Here is a 19,413-nt window from a genome sequence, read left to right as displayed (position 1 = left end):
AGTTGATTCGCATTTTTGTCTGACAGAAATTAATTAAGCGAGAATTTGTGATTGAGGAATCCCCGAAGATGGGATAGAAGTTTCAGACGAAGACATCATGCTATTCTGGACCCCGCTCTCAATATTTAAATAAAGAATGTCAATCACACACACTCTCTCTATATATCATTGGCTTTTGTTATATGCTACCTCTGCTTCTGTACCTTCAATTTCTTAATTTGTGAGTGTCATCTTTACACATAATTAAAACTTTGTTACTAAAAATTAATATTGTTTAGATACAAATAAAATAAAAATTTCATGTGTGTATGTGTGTGTATATATATAATCTTTTTACATCTCCTGAGCGTTTTTATTTTTCAGAATAACAAATTTAAAAAATTCAAAATTTACTCTAAATTTTTGGATTCTTTTTGTCTAAAATTTCTAGTTTCACCATTAATTGTTCTTAGCATTACTATTTTTTTTAATCGTAAGATCACTATAAAAAAAATAGTAATTAGAAACGGATAACTTTTGTTGACTATCACTAAATAATAATAATCGTCACTAATACAATTTAGTGATAAATTATTTAAAAAGTTTGTTAGCTATAAACTATTTAGTGATGAAATATTGATAAATTTTATAGGTAATTTTTTTTCCTTATAGGGGATAAAATTTGCTCAAGATAGTATAGAAAATAATTTTTATAATTCATTCACTCGACCAATATGAGACATTTAACATGGTATGGTGATGTCCCAATTCCATTCACCTATTAAATTTAATTAACTGCAAATAATTAAAATATTAAACCTCACTAACATGCCACTTGATAGAGATTTTTATCATGTGTTGTAGTAATTAATAATATTGAAATGTCTTAAGCAACCCATTCAAATCCTAAAATGTACCAATTATTAATTTAATACCACTAATAACTCAAGAAGTTTAGACTTCTAAATTCGTAAATTTCAAATTACAAATTCACTTATGTGTAAAATTTCTTTTATATAATAGGTCTAATTTAATACCACTAGTTACTCAAGAAGTTTAGAATTCTGAATTCATAAATTTCAAATTATAAAATACATATCTGCATAAAATTTCTTTTATATAATAGGTCAATTTCCGCGCATATCATATTTTGATGGGTTTTTTTATTTTATTAAATAACTCATAAACATTAATCCTATAAATAATACGTATGTAAATAACTAGGAGATAATGTCAGTTACCTCTTTACAAACAAATTAGAGAGGTCATAAAAAGAAAAGTAAAGCATAAATTTTCCATTAGAATACTTGTTACCTCAGAAAACTATCAAAAGAAAAATATTATGAATCAATAAAATGTAACGACAAAATCAGAATTTTCAAAAGATTTATAACTTGTATATACAAATAGAGTATTTCTTTTAATCTTATACATACAATATAAATTTTATCAGTGGTAAGGGTGACCGAGTTAGTTGAGCACGTGATCTCCTAAATTGAGGTTATATGCTCAAAACATCCTGTGTGTTTTTTCTCGTTTCTACCAACGAAATGAACGCGGAGCCCGTTCATCAGACCTCGAACAACTGAAAGGCCATCAAGTGCACTGGATCTATTGTGGATGTTCCGCCCATTTCATATCTGTATCGGAGGAAATGGGGCGAACAGTGATTCGATTGAGGATGAAGAAATGTCTTGGTTGCCGATACCGAGGTTGATCGAGTTCCTCGCACAGAATTTGCCTAGTGTGGTTTATTTTTTATGTGTGGTTTACGAACTATTATACTAAGAGTCCGTTTGGATTGGCTTATAAGTTGATGAAAACAGCTTATAAGATGTTTTTAGCTTTTTTGAGAGGTTGACTGGCCAACTTAAAACCATTTTGTGCTTAAAATAAGCCCCAAAAAATAATTGCACCTGTTTGACTTAACTTATCTAAAGCAGCTTATGTTGGACTACTCAACTTATTTTTTTTGACTTATAAGTTGTTTTCAGCTTATAAACCGTTTTAGATAAGTTAAGTCAAACAAGCTCTAAAGCATGACTTACATTGTGCACATCAACTGCAGATTTGTTTGTCAACAAGAAAAAATATAATGTAATTTTTTCATAAAAGGGAACTAACTCGGATGAACTCAATCTCTTGTTTGAAACAAATTTTAATAGAAAATTGAACAAAAACACTAGAGCGGAATTTACCCTTAATACACTTCTCTCTCCAAAATGGGAACAACAACACATAGAACTAGTATTGCGATTATGTCACAATTCTAAACAAGTCAAACATCTCAAGTCGTTCTTGTTTTCGATACGTTACATATTCTTTCCAATTTATGCAATGATATTTGATTGATATATCGTTTAAAATAAATAAATAAAGGTATTTAAAAACTTATAATATATATATATATATATATGCGATTATTAAAAACTTATAATTCAAAACAAGTCATATACATATTTATGTGAATATAAATTTATCTCATTAAAATAAAATAAAAAGTTCAAAATTAAATAATTTCTAAATAAGACAATATACCCTCTTCTTTTTTTGAAATAGCTCCTCATGATATTTTTTTTTATTTTTTATGGGAACAGACCCTACACGAGGCTCCCACCTCTCGTGCACAGTCAGGGGTTAAGCAACACCCCCAAGCCTTAACATAAATAATCAAAATAAAATACAAGGAGGGGGACATAAACCTTACCTCCGATCCTATGGTGGTTCATAAGTCGGCTAACCTATTAAGGTCGGCTAACTCATCCCCGATACAGAAAGAGACTAACTATAACTAGAAAGCAGTAAACCTGTGAGAGGACTCCTCCCGGTACAATTCAACTATGAAAGCATAAATGAGGGAGACTCTCCCCTTCCATGAGAAAAAAGGAAGGTAACCTACACTAGTCCTATTCCAACTATGCTACGTACCAGACATAGCTACATTGAAGAAGAACAAGTATACGAAACTTCTATCTCGCATGGGATGGGAAATTCTTTTCATCTTTGCTCTTTTTAGTCTTGTCGTACCAAGTAAATCCAGGTGAAGTGTGCCTTTGTATCAGTATCATGATTACCAGCTAAGGAGGCTGAAAGGAGAGGAAGTATATGGAGCTATAGTAGCCAACAGCCTTGGAGTTGTTGTGGAGTACAAGTAGCCAAGGAAGCAAACAAACATGATTGTTGTAGTTCTGTAACCAGCTCCTTGCTGTCTCTCTAGCTGCAGTGATTAGGTTCAGTAGTAGATCCCTCCTTTGGATGATGGTAAAGTCCTTGGGATACCTGCACAGGCAGACAAAACCAGAAACATACACAAGCAACCAAATCTGGAGGCTGCTGTACCAGGTACTAGTGACTTGTAGTTTCTCATTGTGGGCTGCATATGGGATGGCTGCAGATTTGTTTCTTGTCTGCTACAGGTTGATGGAGTTGTTGCTGGGGTGTGTTGATAATGGAGAATGTGGATGGCAAGCTGAGTGTGCTGCTCCATAGCAGCCCCAGGTTACTGCAACCCTTTTAGCATTTCCAAGGAGAGTCTGCCAGCTACATTGGTGAAGCTGAGGGTGACTGATCTTGGGGATCAATGCAGTCAAGGAGCTGCAGCTGGGGTACCTTGCATGTGTGGATGTTGTCTCCCTTTTTCTGAGACTTTGTGTACCTGCACAAACAATTAACCAAAGAGCCAAACATGATATAAATCAAAACATAAAGGACTATGAAAATAGGAAAAATCTTGATATAGAAACTTGAAGGTGAAGACAAAATCCTTGACCAGATTAAGGGAATAAGATTTTCATTTTATTTATTATCCTTTATTTTTGTATTATTCCTTTTTAAAATATTTTTTATTTTTCATACGATGTCCGAAGTCTGCATTGGAGTCTCGATAATTGAATTTGAATTGCGCACTGCAGGGCTTATTCGGTAGGTGTCGCTTTCAATAAAAAAAAAACATATCCAGATGTTGAATCCGAAACCTATAATTAAGGATGAATCAATCTTATCACTGCACCACAAACTCATGCTTTTTGAAAAGTTCCCGGTCAAAGGAAGTGGTCTTATATATTATGTTAGGTAATTGTTTGGATATCAGATTTTGACTGTAGAATCAATCCAAATTTACAAATGTATAATTATCTCATCATCCTTTTGACTAATTTTTTTCTTTCTCTCTTTCTCTATTTATTTAATTTTGTGTAAAGTTAGCTTAACACTGACTGCGACACCAGTTTTGATAGAATCTATGCACGGAATACCATAATAAGAAAAAATATAGAAGGTTGTCGCAAGGTATTTAATTAAATAGGATCGTTTAATTCTAAAATGTATTACTAAAATATATTTATAAGAAATAAGGTTAAGCAAAGTGAAAATGATTATTCGTAAGTTGGACAATAAAAAGTTAATTATTTCTCCCATAAAATATGAAAAAGGAATATTCATATTTTCGTTAAACATGATAGATTGAACTCATTATTTATTGGGAAATTAACATAAATCTCACTAGTTTAGGAGCTAATTATTTAAATATATTCTAATTTGCAATATTACATATCTTATCGGATTTTGGTGCATTCAGATATGTTTAGATACGTCTAGATACATATACCTCGGGATACATAGATCAAAATTAGATATAATTTATTCTAGATATATTGTATCCAAGTGGATTTGCATGTATCTGCAATACATAACAAATCTCGCTCGCCTCCCTCGCCTCTCTCCCATCTCGCTTGGTATCTCAGATACATGAGAATCACACCAGATACATACATATACATGTATATGGTATGTATCTAGTGTGATTCGTATGTATATGAGATACATAACAAATCTCGCTCGCCTCCCTCCTCATCTCTTTCGCCTCTCTCCCTATTTAAGTGTATCTGATAACAAAAATACATGTATCTAAGTGTATCTTCAATTCCTCAATTTATGATAAGGAACTTTTAATTAGTGGTAAGATACGTAATATTTTAAAAGTATAGTTAATAATAATATATATGATAGTGAAGTATGTCTGATTATTGAGTTTTTCCTTATTTATTAGGCGTTTTCAAGAGGAAGTGGTCTTACAAATTATGTTAGGTAATGGTTTGGATATCAATTTTTGGACTGGAAATTAAGAAATTAACCCAACCATGAAAACTTGGCCCAGTCCAATATGTCACAAGCAAGCCCAACAATTCAGTTCCCTTCTTTTTTTTTGCGGGGCACTTAATAACTTTTAGTGAGTCTATCATTTTTCTTTGAGAAACTTACGTAGATATGCTATATTAGAAAAATATTTATTATTTATAATAATAATATTTTCTTTTTTACTAAATATTTATAATACAATTTTAATACACATTAATGAGAATAATTTATAAAACAGATATAATACAATTTTTATTGATATATAATACATTTATCATACATTTTAATATATTTATAATACATTGTGTCAAGTTCCTACCAAACAAGCATAATATATTTTAAAACACTTGTAATAAATCTATATTACATGTATAATTCACTTTTAATACATAGTGCAGATTTCTCATAATATTATTATCTATTGCTATAAAAAATAAGCCTTTGTGCCTCAATGGGTTGGTCTTTGCTTGGGTCGGCTTTGAGGGGGGGGGGGGGGGTGTTATGAGATAATGATTTATGAAACCAATAATAACGAAAAAAAAATAAAAATAGCACAATTAAAACCGTTGATAAGTTATCTTAAAAGAAAAACATGATGGATAATTGTCTTGAGTAAAACATGACAATTAGAAATGTTGTTCAAACATGACCAAAAAAATAAAAAACATACCAATTTTGATCATTTTACTTTCACTTACTTTCACTTACTTTCACTTATGTCTTAAAGTAGAGTAAGTTTCACATACCAATCTTCGTTAAATTATACGTCATATTTCTCTTTTATACATCTTTTAAAAAATATTAATTAGGCGGATTTTACTACTATTATTTATATTTTTGTAACGATCTGAACCATCGTTAATTAAGAGCGTAAGAATCGTAAGGAAAATGCATTAACTGGGCCTCACGATCTAGCCAGAGTGGGATAGTACCGCCTCAGCGGCGCTGCTCTAGCGGAATTTCTGCTGCTAGAGCGGGAGGTCGTGAGACATAATTTAAGTCACAATTTTCTTATTTTCCCACTTCTCTCAAGGTGTAAGTTAGAGGCGAGGATTACTACTAAAACCCTCAAAAGATTGCTCTTGACTTTGGAAGAGAAGGAGGACGAATCTCAGCACGGGAAGGTTCCAACTGGTAGATTTCAGGCCTATCTTGCCCGTCTAACATCTGAAACCAGGGATTGAAGCCTCATTATCTCTCCACAACTGCTTGGCGCCTAGATAGGCTAGACTTCTCTTATTTGAGTAGTTAAATCTATACCTGTTGCGTAGTATAAAAGAATTTAATGAAAGATTTCATAATTAGGCTCTGGGTCACTGGTCACGGATAAAATACAATTATTTTTTGTGGTCAAACTTGATGTGACCTGGGTAAGGAAGTTGTTAATAAGTTTGGGGGAATTGGTAATGGTGTTCTCATATTTAGACTTGTGTGTTCGTAACTACCTTAATTGTATGTATAGTTGTAGGAAAAATGAGAAGAATTGTGATAAACCCTAGATCTTAACAATTTATCTTAATTGAGGGCAAGATCCTGAGTAATTGTATATACATTGATTATGTTTGCTTATTATAACTGTGAATATGAATTATTGTGGTTGTGATGATCGGGTGTCACGTTCTGACACGATCTTGGATCAGGTGTCACGTTCCAACATATCATTGGATCGAGTGTCACGTTTTGACACATTTTTAAATTGGGTGTCACGTTCCAACACATATATGGTTGAGTTTGGGTCCCATGAGAGGGTCAAGTGTGTGTAGATGGTCCTATAAGAGGATCCGATGATATCTTTTATTTTGTGAAATAGTGAGTGTAACTGTTAATTGGCTAGAGAGTAGGACTTTAATAAAAGAATTCCATCGATTTTGTGGTTGTTATTAGTTGAAGACTGCGAGTCAGTATAGACTCATTTGTGGGTAAGATTGTGGACCTTGTTAGGCCATGTTGAGATACTTGTGGTATTCTATACCTTCGGGTTTAAGAATGGAGGTTGCTTGTTAGTAGGGAGTTAATTTCATTAGGGTTCGGTCTGATGGTAGTCGTTGTTGTACTTGATACGTGGGGCCAGGTCTAGTTAAGAGGTGTGTATGGGATGACTAGGTCATGTCTGGTAAGGCAAACAGGTTAAGGTTAGTGGGAGTTGTGTTGCCTAGTGAGTGAGTAAGGTAGTCGGCTGGCTTGATGTTAGGGTGTTCCTTGGGGGCCCTAGTGGGCCCATAACCCACAGGTCCCAGAAATTAGAGTCGGTAGTGAATCCGTGGTTAGTAGGTGGGTGACACACTATGAAAGTGAGAGTAATGAGTTATTGGTATATTATTGGGGGTGAGGACATAAACCTTTATTGCTTATGATCTTCTCTTATTTTTCTATATATTATGCGGTGAGTATCATATTGACCGATGAAGCCTACCAGTACGTGTTGTTTGTACTGATACTATTCTTGCTATGCCACTTGACATAGTCTGGTTGCAAGGTCAGTGGATTTTCTATTGTGAATGTGAAGATGGTCCTCCGGCAGCTTCTACTTTTCCTCCCTTGTAGTTGGAGCTGTGTCTTTTTATTTTATCTTATATTCTATTTCTGTAGAGCTCTTGGACCTGTTTAGACTAGTATCCTGGAAGGAGGGGGTTGAACATTATTTTGTATAAAGCCTGAGTTCTTAAATTAATACAGGTTTAATGAAATTTTCTGGCTTTCTTTTAAATTTGTGTACTTCCACAATAATTTTTCTATCTAAAAGGGTTAAGGGTTCTCCTATTTAGGCCTTAGTAGGTACCCACACGGCCTGTTAAATTGGGTTATGACAATTTTAAGATATAGTTTTTTTCTTTAAATATATATTTTATTGATGTATTTGTTGTGTTCAAAAACAATTACTATTAAAAAGAAAGTTTAAAAAAACATTATTAATTTTATCTTAAATTCTTGAAATGATAAATAATTTGAGAGAGGGAAAATATATTGACACTACTCATAGATGGATAGTAGTTCTGGAGTTTGTGGTTGGACAACAATACACTTGTGAATTGGACCCCCCAAAACAATACACTTGTGAATTGGACCCCCCAAAACAATACATTTGTGAATTGGACCCCCCCCCCAAAAAAAAAAAAAAAATATACTTGTGAATTGGACCCAAAATAATATATACATCTGAAGGACATTATTGCTCATAGCCATGACTAAATTAACTCACATATCCATTTGCTAGTTTGAATTCCATAACAAAAACAATACATGAGTAATAGTTTATGTTAGAGTTTGCTATGATTTTCTATCATATTTAAAATTCTATTTGTTCTTGACTGTTTTGGATCGTGGGATTTACTACTTCCTAGCCCCAATAAAAATAGTGATTAGTGTTAGCATAGCTCCACAAAATAAGATTTAAAGAGAATAAAATATACATAAATCTAGAATAAAATATACATAAATCTTACTTTTATTTTAAAAATAGAGATGTTTTTCATGTATTTTTTTTAAAGTAAAGTAAGTAAAACTATTGAAATTTGAAAGCCTTTGAAAAAACAATGTTAATTTTGCATTAAATTCAACACAACTGCCATTATGTTTCACTTTACAATTTCCATCACTACCATGACCGCTTCTTGCTGGAAAGTTAAGACAAAATTCACTTTCTGCTTCTGCAATTAATGTGCCAGCTTTCTTCCTTCCCCATTCTTTCTTGGAAAAAAAAAAGAAAAAAAAAAGGAGAGAATTCATCTAGTAATTGGAACTACATTGTTGAATCCCAAGTTTCAGAAATCTTGAATTTTCAGCAAAACCAAGTTGAATAGGTACTACTACTAGTACTTTATCCATATTTTCTTGGATTTTAAAGCTCTCAAAAAGCTCATTTTTTGCTTTTTAGGTTTAAAAATCTAATCTTTTTCCATCTTTGTTTCTCCTCTATACTAGTTTTTACAATTTGGGTGTCAACTCTTTCTGCTTAATCTGCAAAACCCATAAATGATTTTGTATTTCATGTTGCTTTTTGTTTTTTAGTCACTTTGGTTTTGGTGATGTGTAGCTCAGATTAGATTTCCTTGTAATGCTTTTGGAGCTTTTGACATTTTTGTGTTCCCAAAGATACTTTTTTTTTCCCTTTATCTTTACATTTTCACTTTCTTTAGTTTGTATTCAATCTGAAAAGGCTAAAATTTTGCATTTGTGTGCAGAGTCTATCTTTCTTTACAGTAGCTTTCTTTAAGCTTCCGTTTAACCATAGATTTTCAAGTTGTAAACTTGAAAATTTGAGTTTTTGAAGTTTGTTTGGACATACATTTTACTTGAAAAAAAAATAAATTAATTTGAAGTTTTACGAATGGAAGTCCCAAAAAATTCAAAAACTGGTCTGAGCTAATTTTTGGGAACTTGAAAATATTTGAAGATGAATTTTTGAAAATCTACTCCCAAAATCTATGGCCAAATGCTAGCTTATTTTTAGGCCTTTTAACTTCTCATTTTTTTGGTAATTGAGCTATTGAAAAGATGAAGCCTTGACAACTTATGAGGGTATCTTGTTTCCTGTTTTTACTGTCTTTTTTTTATGCTTTTTCAAAGTTCCATGCTTGATATCTTCTTAGCTTCATTGACTTTTTTTTAATGAATGAGTACATAAATTCTATCAATTTGACTTGTATAATTGGAGATTCTCATAAAAGGCAACAACTTAAGGGAGTAGAATGTTTATAAACTTTTGGACATTCTTTTTGAAACGGATTAAAAAGGAAAGTAAGACCAACAAATGAAACTGAGGGAGTATTATATTCTTAGTTCACATGCAATATCCTTTAAACTATGTTTTGGTTGATTAGTCTGGTCTCTATACTTGCTGGCATTTCCATCTTCTTATGTACTTTTAAATAAACAATTCGATTAATTAATCTTTTCTTCTTCTTCTTCTTTTGCTTAGTAGCTGTTTTTTCAGTTGACTGAATTGACACTTGACCAAGGACAAAGAGAGCTTAATTATCTCCATTAAGTCCAAAAGCACCTTTCTTGCTGTGCTGGCATCTTGTCATTTCAACATTGTTTGCTAGTTTGACCATAAATCTGATCTGTGAATTCTGTGAGATCCATTTTATTAGCTTTGCTGTCAATCAAATGGTCGCTTTGTCGGTCTGAGCAAATGGGGGGTTGTGTGTCGACTAGCAGCAGTACTTGTAGTAGCAGGAGCAATGGAGAAAAATTTTCACCTGAATGTTTGGGAATAAGCATGTTTAGTCGAAAGAGGATTAGAAGAACTTTTTCTGATCATGCCATTGCATTGAAGCATCTGAGTTCGATTCCCAATCGGATTTTTACAAATGGCAAGAGCCGTACTTCTTGCATATACACACAACAAGGACGTAAAGGCGTTAACCAGGATGCCATGATCGTGTGGGAAGTAAGTCATGCTTTTATGCATAGAACTACTTTTTGCTTCTTTCAAAAATCTGATATTTTACATGAATGTGCCTATGTAGGATTTCATGGCGGAAGATGTGACCTTTTGTGGAGTATTTGATGGCCATGGTCCACATGGTCATCTTGTTGCTCGCAAAGTAAGGGCTGCACTGCCCCTGAAGTTAATGTCCTTTTTGCAGTCATTTGAATCAAACGGCAATGGTTCTGCTACCGATTGCTGCAACAGGAATCCAGAATTGGAAGTTGTGGATCCTGATAAGGATCAAGTGAATGCGGATAAAGTAGACACTCAGTGGAGAGAAGCTTTTCTTCAATCATATAAGGCAATGGACAAAGAATTGAGGTCCCAACCTAATTTAGATTGCTTTTGCAGTGGTAGCACTGCTATTACTCTAGTAAAACAAGTAAGATGAGTTACATTTATTAATACTTTTTTTTTCTTCCCTTCCATGAGCTTATTATTGTTCTTTTGTGTTTTAAGGGTTCAAACCTTTATATGGGCTATATTGGTGATTCTCGGGCAATCTTGGCATCAAAGGATGACAATGATTCGATGGTCGCAGTCCAGTTGACTGTTGATCTGAAGCCTGATTTACCTAGTATGTCTCTCTTATAGTGAATCTTTCATGGTGTATAATCATTTCAGAATTCCTATTAGATAATCAAGTGTTTCTGTTGCCAGAGGAAGCTGAGAGGATAAAACAATGTAAAGGTCGGGTTTTCGCATTGCAAGATGAGCCAGAAGTGCAGAGAGTTTGGTTGCCATTTGATAATGCCCCTGGATTAGCAATGGCTCGAGCATTTGGCGATTTTTGTGTGAAGGACTATGGGGTAATATCTGTACCAGAATTTTCTCACCGGGTTCTTACAGAGAGAGACAAGTTCATTGTTCTTGCTTCTGATGGGGTATGTTACACTCTCTGAATCTCTGTATAATTTTCTAGCTTAATCAAATTTTAGAAGGGCTAGAGCCAGCCTGAAATGGTATATTTTAAGGTGTTGTAAGTATATGTGAATAAACCTCAATGAGAATTCAGTTACAAATTGATCCTTTTTGGCCGACTCTAATTCTAGTATTATGGTGAATGTTACAACCTTGAATTGGTATTATATATATTGTCGTTTGGTACGCGGACTAAATTATCATGGGATTATAATCCCTGGACTAATTTATCCCACCTAGGAGATGGGATAAAATAATCTCAAGTTGGATGGGATAAGGTGGGATATCCCAGGATCCCATGTACCAAACGACCCCTTAATATATACTTCTCCGGACATGTGTATGTGTTTGATAAGTTAAATGAAGCATCAATTGTAACTTGAAGAAAAGAGAATTGCAAAATGATGCATTAGAAAGTTGAAATTTTCTTTTCTTTTAGTTTTATAATTACATGAATGAACAGAAAAGTTGATTAATCTGTATACAGTCACTTATTGTTGCTTCCTGTGTCCATTGTTAAGATATTGGAGATTACGTACTCATTAACAATAATCTACCAATGTGAGTTCCAAGCATCAATTTGATTGGTAATCATATGGCTAAAAATGTGTCGCCATTTTCACTGGTGAAATATTATTATTAGGTGTGAAGTTAGACATGAAGTATTTCCTAAAGATATTACGTCAAGCTGTTATGGTTCTATCATGTAGCTTTCTGGGTTTGGAGGAAGAAAATTGACATTTAGGTTTTCATGAATCGGTAAGGTCCAACGACATGTGTTTATGTCTGTACCTATGAGGGAAGGATTTGATTAGTGTTTGAATCATATGTGCCAAGACTCCTCATAGGCAAAATAGCAATAATTTTAGTATTTTAGAAAGGTATTAGCTCATCTACTCTACTAAGTTGTATATTCTATAGCTTTTGGCGTTGAAGAAAGAAAATGGGTCTGGTTATACTCTATGTTGCTCGGACTCTTTAAAAAATGGTGACAGGTGCATGTCGCATCCCCCAAAACTAGTGCATTTTTGGAGGATCCAGCACGGGTGTGGTATCAGTTTTGGAGAGTCCAAGCAACATAGAATATATTTTTAGTGTCAGCTTTACAGAAGTTATTTAATCTTAAAAGTGTATTTTCAACATAAGTTATCTACATGTAATCCTTGGAGCTCTTATGATTAGTTTTAGTAATTGGACTTCTGGCAAGACTCCAATACTACTACTTTGATGAATGTGATTTTCCTGTATCCTGCTTTTTGACTTAGATGAATTGGAACTAAAGAATACATGGTGTTATGTATTGTTCCCACTTGCGTAATTCCGATCAATAAGTTAAATTGAGCAACATATCAGGATATGGGAAAAAAGAATGAATTGAGAAGTCATGCACTGCAAATTTGAAAGACAAGTAAACAGAAGAAATGATTCTCTGTATAAAGTCACCTATTCTAGCTTCCTATGTCAAATTCTTATACGATCTACCAAAGACATTTGGCTGTCTTTCTAACCAATGATGATATTTTGATCTAAATGCAAAATCGTTAATATGTTCTATCTGTATCTGAAACTAATTTAATTGTGATTTTGAGACCAATTCCTTTCTGCATCTCCAATCTTTGCTATAATAGTCAATCCTAAAAATCAATAACATTGTCTTAGTACTTAACATGAGCTATAAGTTGAAGCTAGCTTGAAACAACGTTATAGCATGACAAAAGACCTTTTATTGATTTCTTTATCACTATAGTTAATTGCATCGCTGATCTAATACATAATTGCTTTAATTGAATGTTACGATATTTACATAATGGAGGTGAAATATATTTAGTTAGTGATTTTAGTGATAGTTGTGTAAAACAAGGAAAATGCAATTCTGGAACCGTTTCCACTTCCGGAAATGTTATTTTTTCCCAATTATGGAATAGTTGTTCTAGTCATGTTATTCGCACCTTGAAGGATAATAGGAACCTACTCTCAGTTTCCTTATGGCTAATGGCATAGTTGCTCTAATTTTTTCGTACCCTTATGTCCATTCCTCGTGGATACAACGATTGGCTTCAAAGACTTTCTTTTTTCCAGTGGCTGTCTTTGGGAATGCACCACCATCTGCATGACATTATCATGCATCTTAAAGACTTTCATATTCTCTAAAAAGAGTTCAAGACGATCCACTGGATCTTTCAGATGGTTTTCCGGATTCTGATAAATGGGTGAAATCATCTACAGATTGAAGAAAATGTAACAGCTCTTAAGCTTTCAAAGCAGTCTGGATATGAGAAATATAAGTGGAAATTTAGATTGATAGTGTAGGTTTGGCGAGGCTCTCTCTCCTTATAGGATGAATTCACTCTTCTGCTCCATCAAGCAAGATCTCAATTTAGTACTGAATTTTCAAACTTTAGTTGAAGGAACAAAGAGAAAAAATGACCATATCTGACAGAAGGTGCAAATAGCACACACATTGAGGATGAAATGAGAGAAGGTCGTTTGAGATGGTTTTGGTCATGTTTCGACCTTCAGATGCACCGGTTCATACTTGTGAAACCATGTTGAGTAAAAGTGTTGAAAGGGAACGAGATAGACCTAAAATCATATAGAAAGAAATTGTCTCGAAAGATTTACAATTTCTTAAAATCTATGCAAAACTAGTAGGGAAAATAGGGCACAATGGAAGAAAAAGATCTATGTAGGAGATACCATTTAGTTTGGAATATGTTTTAGTCAATGTTAATACATTCACTTTAGGTCTTATGCTTTGTAGGAGTTTTTTAGTTGGTTCAGAGATTTATATGCTAGTAAAAAATATACAAAACTTCTAGTTTTTTTTCTTCCTTTTTCTTGTATACTTTGTCTAAGATGGTTCACAATAGACACATGATGAACAAGGATATACATAAGCTTGCTTAAGATTGAGGCGTAGTTATTGTTGTTGTAGTTGAGGAATCAAAAATCGTCAGGGGAAAATCCCCCTAGTGATTTAAATTTCGCATATTGCTTTCCTTGCAAAGGCTAGAATTAGAAATTTGGCAGATGCTATCTGACTGTGTAGTGAACTATTGTTTCTTAATTGAATTTATATTCTTGATTGCAGGTTTGGGATGTCTTGAGCAACGAGGAAGTGGTCGATATTGTGTCATCAGCGCCTACACGATCATCAGCTGCCAGAATCCTAGTTGACTCTGCTGCACGCGAATGGAAAATCAAATATCCGACTTCAAAAATGGATGATTGTGCTGTTGTTTGCTTATTCTTGGATGGAAAGATGGACTTGGATTCTGACAATGAGGAGCAATGCCACTCTTCTGCTGCTCTTAAGAGAGACAATTCTGGTATCGCTGCTGAATCAGATGACGGGCACCACTCCGAGCCATCTCTACAGAGAAACACTACTGTCAGATCAGCCGAAGAGAATGATGTCTATAAACGGGTAGTAGCCGAAGCAGATCAAGAAACTGCAATAACAGAAGATCAGAAATGGTCAGGATTGGAAGGCGTTGCTCGAGTCAACTCTCTGGTTCAGCTTCCAAGATTCTCCGACGAGAGGCAAGGACCTTAACCTTGTGTTATTCAATTATGATTGTTGTTATATACAAATTCTTTCGTCTCAAAGTGTCGATAGAGAAAGTATCAACGGTTCCATCCTCTACATTCCATGCAAATATATTCTTGCTGCAACATTCTAGACCGTGAGGATTCATATAGCCTGCACCAACTTATTTGGGATTGAGGCGTTGTTGTATTCTAGACGTGTATATGTCCACCCTCTTCCAACTCTCGGCTTTGGTTCGTTCACTATGTTGTCTTCATCTCAAGATACTTCGTGCACTGGACTACCCTTGAGCCAAAAGTTTCAGATGTTAATTTGATATATAGTAAATGATAAGTATTAGTTATGGTGGAAGAATGATTACGATAGTAGTTGAAATTTTTTGATTGAGACAAAATATCACCTCAAAATTTGAAATTTGCATAGTTAAAAAACTGAATATTTGAGAATGGAATATGAGTAAAATGATGTAAATTACTAAAATACTGGATTTTTTTTTCTTTTTCCTTTTTAAATAGTTTAAACACATTTTGTAACATCTTAAAATGAATTATATTTATTAATATTCGTCCGTCGCCAACTTCCTCATTCTATTTGGAGGATTTGTCTTGTCCTAAACGGTGCAGCAGGAAGTGAAAATAGTCAATTTATCAAAGGGTCTTTTTAGTAAATTTAACATGGCACACATAAAGTTGAAATTAAATAGTTGTCGAAAAAGGAAAAAAATAATTAATTTTTAAATGAATTAAAAAATGAAATAAGACAAACAAATTGAAACAGAGGGAGTATCACTTATTCAAGATTTTCATACATGAAAACACACCTCAATTGCGTTGACCATGTTGGAAATAAACTGTTTATCACATCAACAACTCAATTTAGGCACTAAAAATATCAAGAAGAAGCTGGTGATTCAAAGTTATTTGCGGTAGATTTAAGAAGAGAATCATGGCTTCTCTGCTCATAGTTGAAATGAAGATAGATCACAAGCTTCCTTTTATTATCCTTAGGACAACCCGGTGCACTAAGCTCCCGCTATGCGCAGAGTCCGGAGAAGGGCCCGACCATAAGGGTCTATTGTATGCAACCTTACTTTGCATTTCTGCTAGAGACTGTTTCCAAGGCTTGAAACCATGACCTCCTGATCACATAAAAACAACTTTACCAGTTATTTCAAGGTTCCCCTTCAACTAGTATGAGCTTTATTATTATTATAACTAGTATGAGTTTGTTGTTATTTAAACTAGTATGAGTTGTGTTGTTGTTTATCTTTTATACTTGTATATATTGCCATTCCTTGCAGTGAAGTAATCAAAGAAAATTTTCACAAAACTCTCTATTTGCGTTCTGCCATTCTTACATGGTATCAGAGCTTTGAAGCTCATATCATTCTTTTGCTCATCATTCATCCTCATTTCAAATGGGGGATCCCAATTCACTTGTTTTACCTGAAACCACTCCCCTTGCTGAAACTGGAGTTGGTGGTTCTCACACTGATGTCTTGAAATTAGACATTGATTCTTCACACCCTTTCTTCATCCATTCCTCTGATTCACCAGGGATGGTGTTTGTGAACACCCTTTCACAGGCAAAGGGTATGTAGGTTGGAAGAGAGGGATTCTCATTGCCTTATCTGCTAAAAATAAGTTAGGCTTCATAGATAGTTCTATTGTTGAGCCCAAGATCTCAACTGAGAGGTATAAATCTTAGAGCACATGCAATGATATGGTTATCTCCTAGCTGCCCAATGCACTCTCGAGGGAAATAGCTGAGAGTGTGTTTTACTCCAAGACTGCTGGGTATATCTGGAATGAGCTAGAGGAAAGGTTTGGTCAGACAAATGGTCCTCAGCTCTATCAACTGCAACAACAAATCAGTGAGTTGACTCAAGGAAATCTTGACATGGCAGCTTACTACACCAGGCTAAAAAGGCTCTGGGATGAGCTTGATAGTTTGGATACTTGCCAACACTGTACCTGTGCTTGTTTATGGGCAGGAAAAGAGAAGACCTCCAAGTCTCAGCAGGATAGCAGGCTAATTCAGTTTCTTATGGGCCTGAATGATGCTTACTCTGGATCAAGGAGCAACTTACTGATGATCTCTCCACTTCCCTCAGTCAACCTTGCCTACTCTTTGCTGATCCGAGATAAAAAGCAAAGGGAGGTACAGATCATTAGCAGCCATCAGAGGCAACTTTCTTTTCTGCAAGACAACAATTCAATGCCACTAGATCAAACTCTGTGAAAAGGGTTTCCACTGAACACAACAAAAGGCCACTGTTTTGTACTTACTGCAAAAATAAAAATCATGTAGTAGACAATTGTTATAGGCTAATTGGTTTTCCTGCAGATTTTAAATTCACCAAGTCTAGGAGAATTGAGACAGGTGCAAAAAGCAATGTTGCTCTCACTAGTGAGGAAGGTGATTCTCACTCTAACAGCTTATGAGATATACCAATGATACATGATCAGTATCTCAATCTTTGTCAACTACTGCAACATGTGAAAATTGGATCTCCAGGGGAACAAGTTTCTTCAGACAGTCCTATTGCTAATTGTGCTAGTATTTCTAATGCTTTTCCTCATACTAAGCCTTATGTTAGTGTTTCTATTGACCATGTCTCTTGGATTTTGGATTCTGGAGCTTCTGAGCACATGACCTCAGATTCAAACCTCTTATTCAATATTCAAACTCTTTCTAAACATATCTTTGTTAATTTGCCTAATCTACTCAGAGTACAAGTTTTTCAATCAGTACTCTACATCATGTGTTGTTTGTACCCAATTTCAAATACAACCTACTATCAGTACACAAGTTATGCACTCAGTTCAATTCTATTCTGATATTCTCCTCTCTTTGTGCTATTTTGCAGGCCCCTTCAATGAAGAGGCCAGTGGTACTTGGTAGAGTCAGCAAGGGTCTTTATCTACTTCATACTAGCAAACAACTCAAGCCTAGAGCTCAAGTTCTTAGTTCAAATAGGATTTCTGCTTTTTCCTTATGTAATCAGCTAATCAATCAATGTTCAAATTCAGTTCAGTTTCTAGCTAATGTCACTTCTGATGTAGCACTTTGGCACAACAGATTGGGACATCTCCCATTTCTAATATGAAGTTTATTCCTACTGTTTCATCTATTGTTCCCAGTTCATCTCATTTATGTGATATATGTGCTAAGTGTAGACAAACAAGATCATCTTTCCCTTCCAGCACTATCTCTTCAAAGCATATTTTTGATCTCATTCATATGGATACATGGGGCCATATAAAACTCCTACACATAATGGTTTTAAATATTTTTTAACAATAGAGAATGACTTCAGCAGGGGAACTTGGAATTTTCTCTTAAGCACTAAAGCAAATGCTTTCACAATCCTCAAACATTTCCTTGCAATGATAGAAAGACAATTTCAAACCACAATTAAAATCCTCAAATCTGATAATGCCCTAGAACTTGGGAGCAGTAAAGAAACTTCCTTGTTTCTTGCTGAAAAGGGCATTATTCACCAAACCAGTTGCACTTCCTCTCCACAACAAAATGGTGTTGTAGAAATGAAACATAGACATTTACTTGAAACCTGTAGAGCTTTGTTATTTCAATCAAATTTACCTACAGAATAATGGGGTGAATGCCTTATGCAGGCTACTTTTCTCATAAGTAGATACCCTTCTAAAGTTCTCAACATGAAACTCCCTTATGAATTATTACTTGGTCATTCTCCATCTTATGCAATTCTTAAAACTCGTGGTTGTCTTTGTTATGTTTCTACTTATTTTCTACATCGAAGCAAGTTGGATCCTAGGTTTCTTAAATGTGCTTTTCTCGGATATACTTTTGGGAAGAAAGGTTACAAGGTACTTGACCTTTCCACCAAGAAGATTTTCACATCTAGAGATGTCATTTTTCATGAGACAACTTTTCCCTTCTCAGAAAAACCTCATGTTTCCGCTGATTCTTCTTTGCCTTGTTACATTTCCTCTCACTTCTCATTAGATATTGATTATTCCGGTCCTTCTCCTCCTACTCCTCTTTCTTCTTCACCCTCCCCTCTTATCCCTTATCCTATTCCTTTCTCACTTCCTAGTCCTGTTCCCTTTTCTACTAGACTACTAGGTCTGATGGTGTCAATTCCCCTCCTACTCTCACTGGTCAGTCTCCTTCTCCCATTTTATCCCTCTTAAGAGGTCTACTAGAGATCATCACATCCCCAAAAATCTAGCTGATTATGTTTGCAACTCTGTTTTCCTGACTGATTGAACCAGATCCTGTTTTGCTTCCCCTATTACTCCTCCTACACTTCCTTTCACTGCACTCTCACACTCAAATCAATCTCTTCTTATTTCTACTTCTTATATCTCTGAACCTACCTCATATTCTCAAGTATCTTTACATCCTG

At 34.5% G+C, this 19,413-nt stretch overlaps 1 protein-coding gene and 1 long non-coding RNA gene across 4 annotated transcripts; one reads left to right on the top strand and one right to left on the bottom strand.

Moving 5' to 3' along the window:
* Nucleotides 1-8,679: 8,679 nt before the first annotated feature.
* LOC129875887 (probable protein phosphatase 2C 1) lies at nt 8,680-18,147 on the top strand. 3 transcript variants are annotated; one of them, XM_055951114.1, is made up of 7 exons: nt 8,680-8,915; nt 10,034-10,507; nt 10,587-10,931; nt 11,009-11,126; nt 11,210-11,433; nt 14,562-15,013; nt 17,890-18,147. In XM_055951114.1, the coding sequence occupies exons 2-7, from the start codon at nt 10,250-10,252 to the stop codon at nt 17,900-17,902; spliced, it is 1,410 nt and encodes a 469-aa protein (XP_055807089.1). In that variant the 5' UTR covers nt 8,680-8,915; nt 10,034-10,249; the 3' UTR covers nt 17,903-18,147. The 3 variants fall into 3 exon arrangements, with proteins under 3 accessions (XP_055807089.1, XP_055807088.1, XP_055807090.1); XM_055951113.1 differs by lacking the exon at nt 17,890-18,147 and having other exon boundaries at nt 10,209-10,507; nt 14,562-15,414; XM_055951115.1 differs by lacking the exon at nt 17,890-18,147 and having other exon boundaries at nt 10,037-10,507; nt 14,562-15,414.
* LOC129875888 (uncharacterized) lies at nt 15,806-17,695 on the bottom strand. Its single transcript, XR_008763228.1, has 2 exons — nt 17,309-17,695; nt 15,806-17,219 (listed from the first exon to the last, which is right to left on the bottom strand). It is a non-coding gene; the product is annotated as an uncharacterized LOC129875888 (long non-coding RNA).
* Nucleotides 18,148-19,413: the final 1,266 nt, after the last annotated feature.

The sequence above is a fragment of the Solanum dulcamara genome, chromosome 12, assembly GCF_947179165.1.
Source record: "Solanum dulcamara chromosome 12, daSolDulc1.2, whole genome shotgun sequence".
In the NCBI taxonomy this organism is placed as follows: domain Eukaryota; kingdom Viridiplantae; phylum Streptophyta; class Magnoliopsida; order Solanales; family Solanaceae; genus Solanum; species Solanum dulcamara.
This window is presented reverse-complemented; position numbering and strand designations above follow the sequence as displayed.

Bases quoted from the DNA above. Each gene is read 5' to 3' on its own strand.
- LOC129875887 (XM_055951114.1), top strand. From the start codon at position 10,250: ATGGGGGGTTGTGTGTCGACTAGCAGCAGTACTTGTAGTAGCAGGAGC. The intron at 11,127-11,209 runs GTATGTCTCTCT...TTCTGTTGCCAG, and splicing joins TCTGAAGCCTGATTTACCTA to AGGAAGCTGAGAGGATAAAA. The intron at 11,434-14,561 runs GTATGTTACACT...TCTTGATTGCAG, and splicing joins TTGTTCTTGCTTCTGATGGG to GTTTGGGATGTCTTGAGCAA.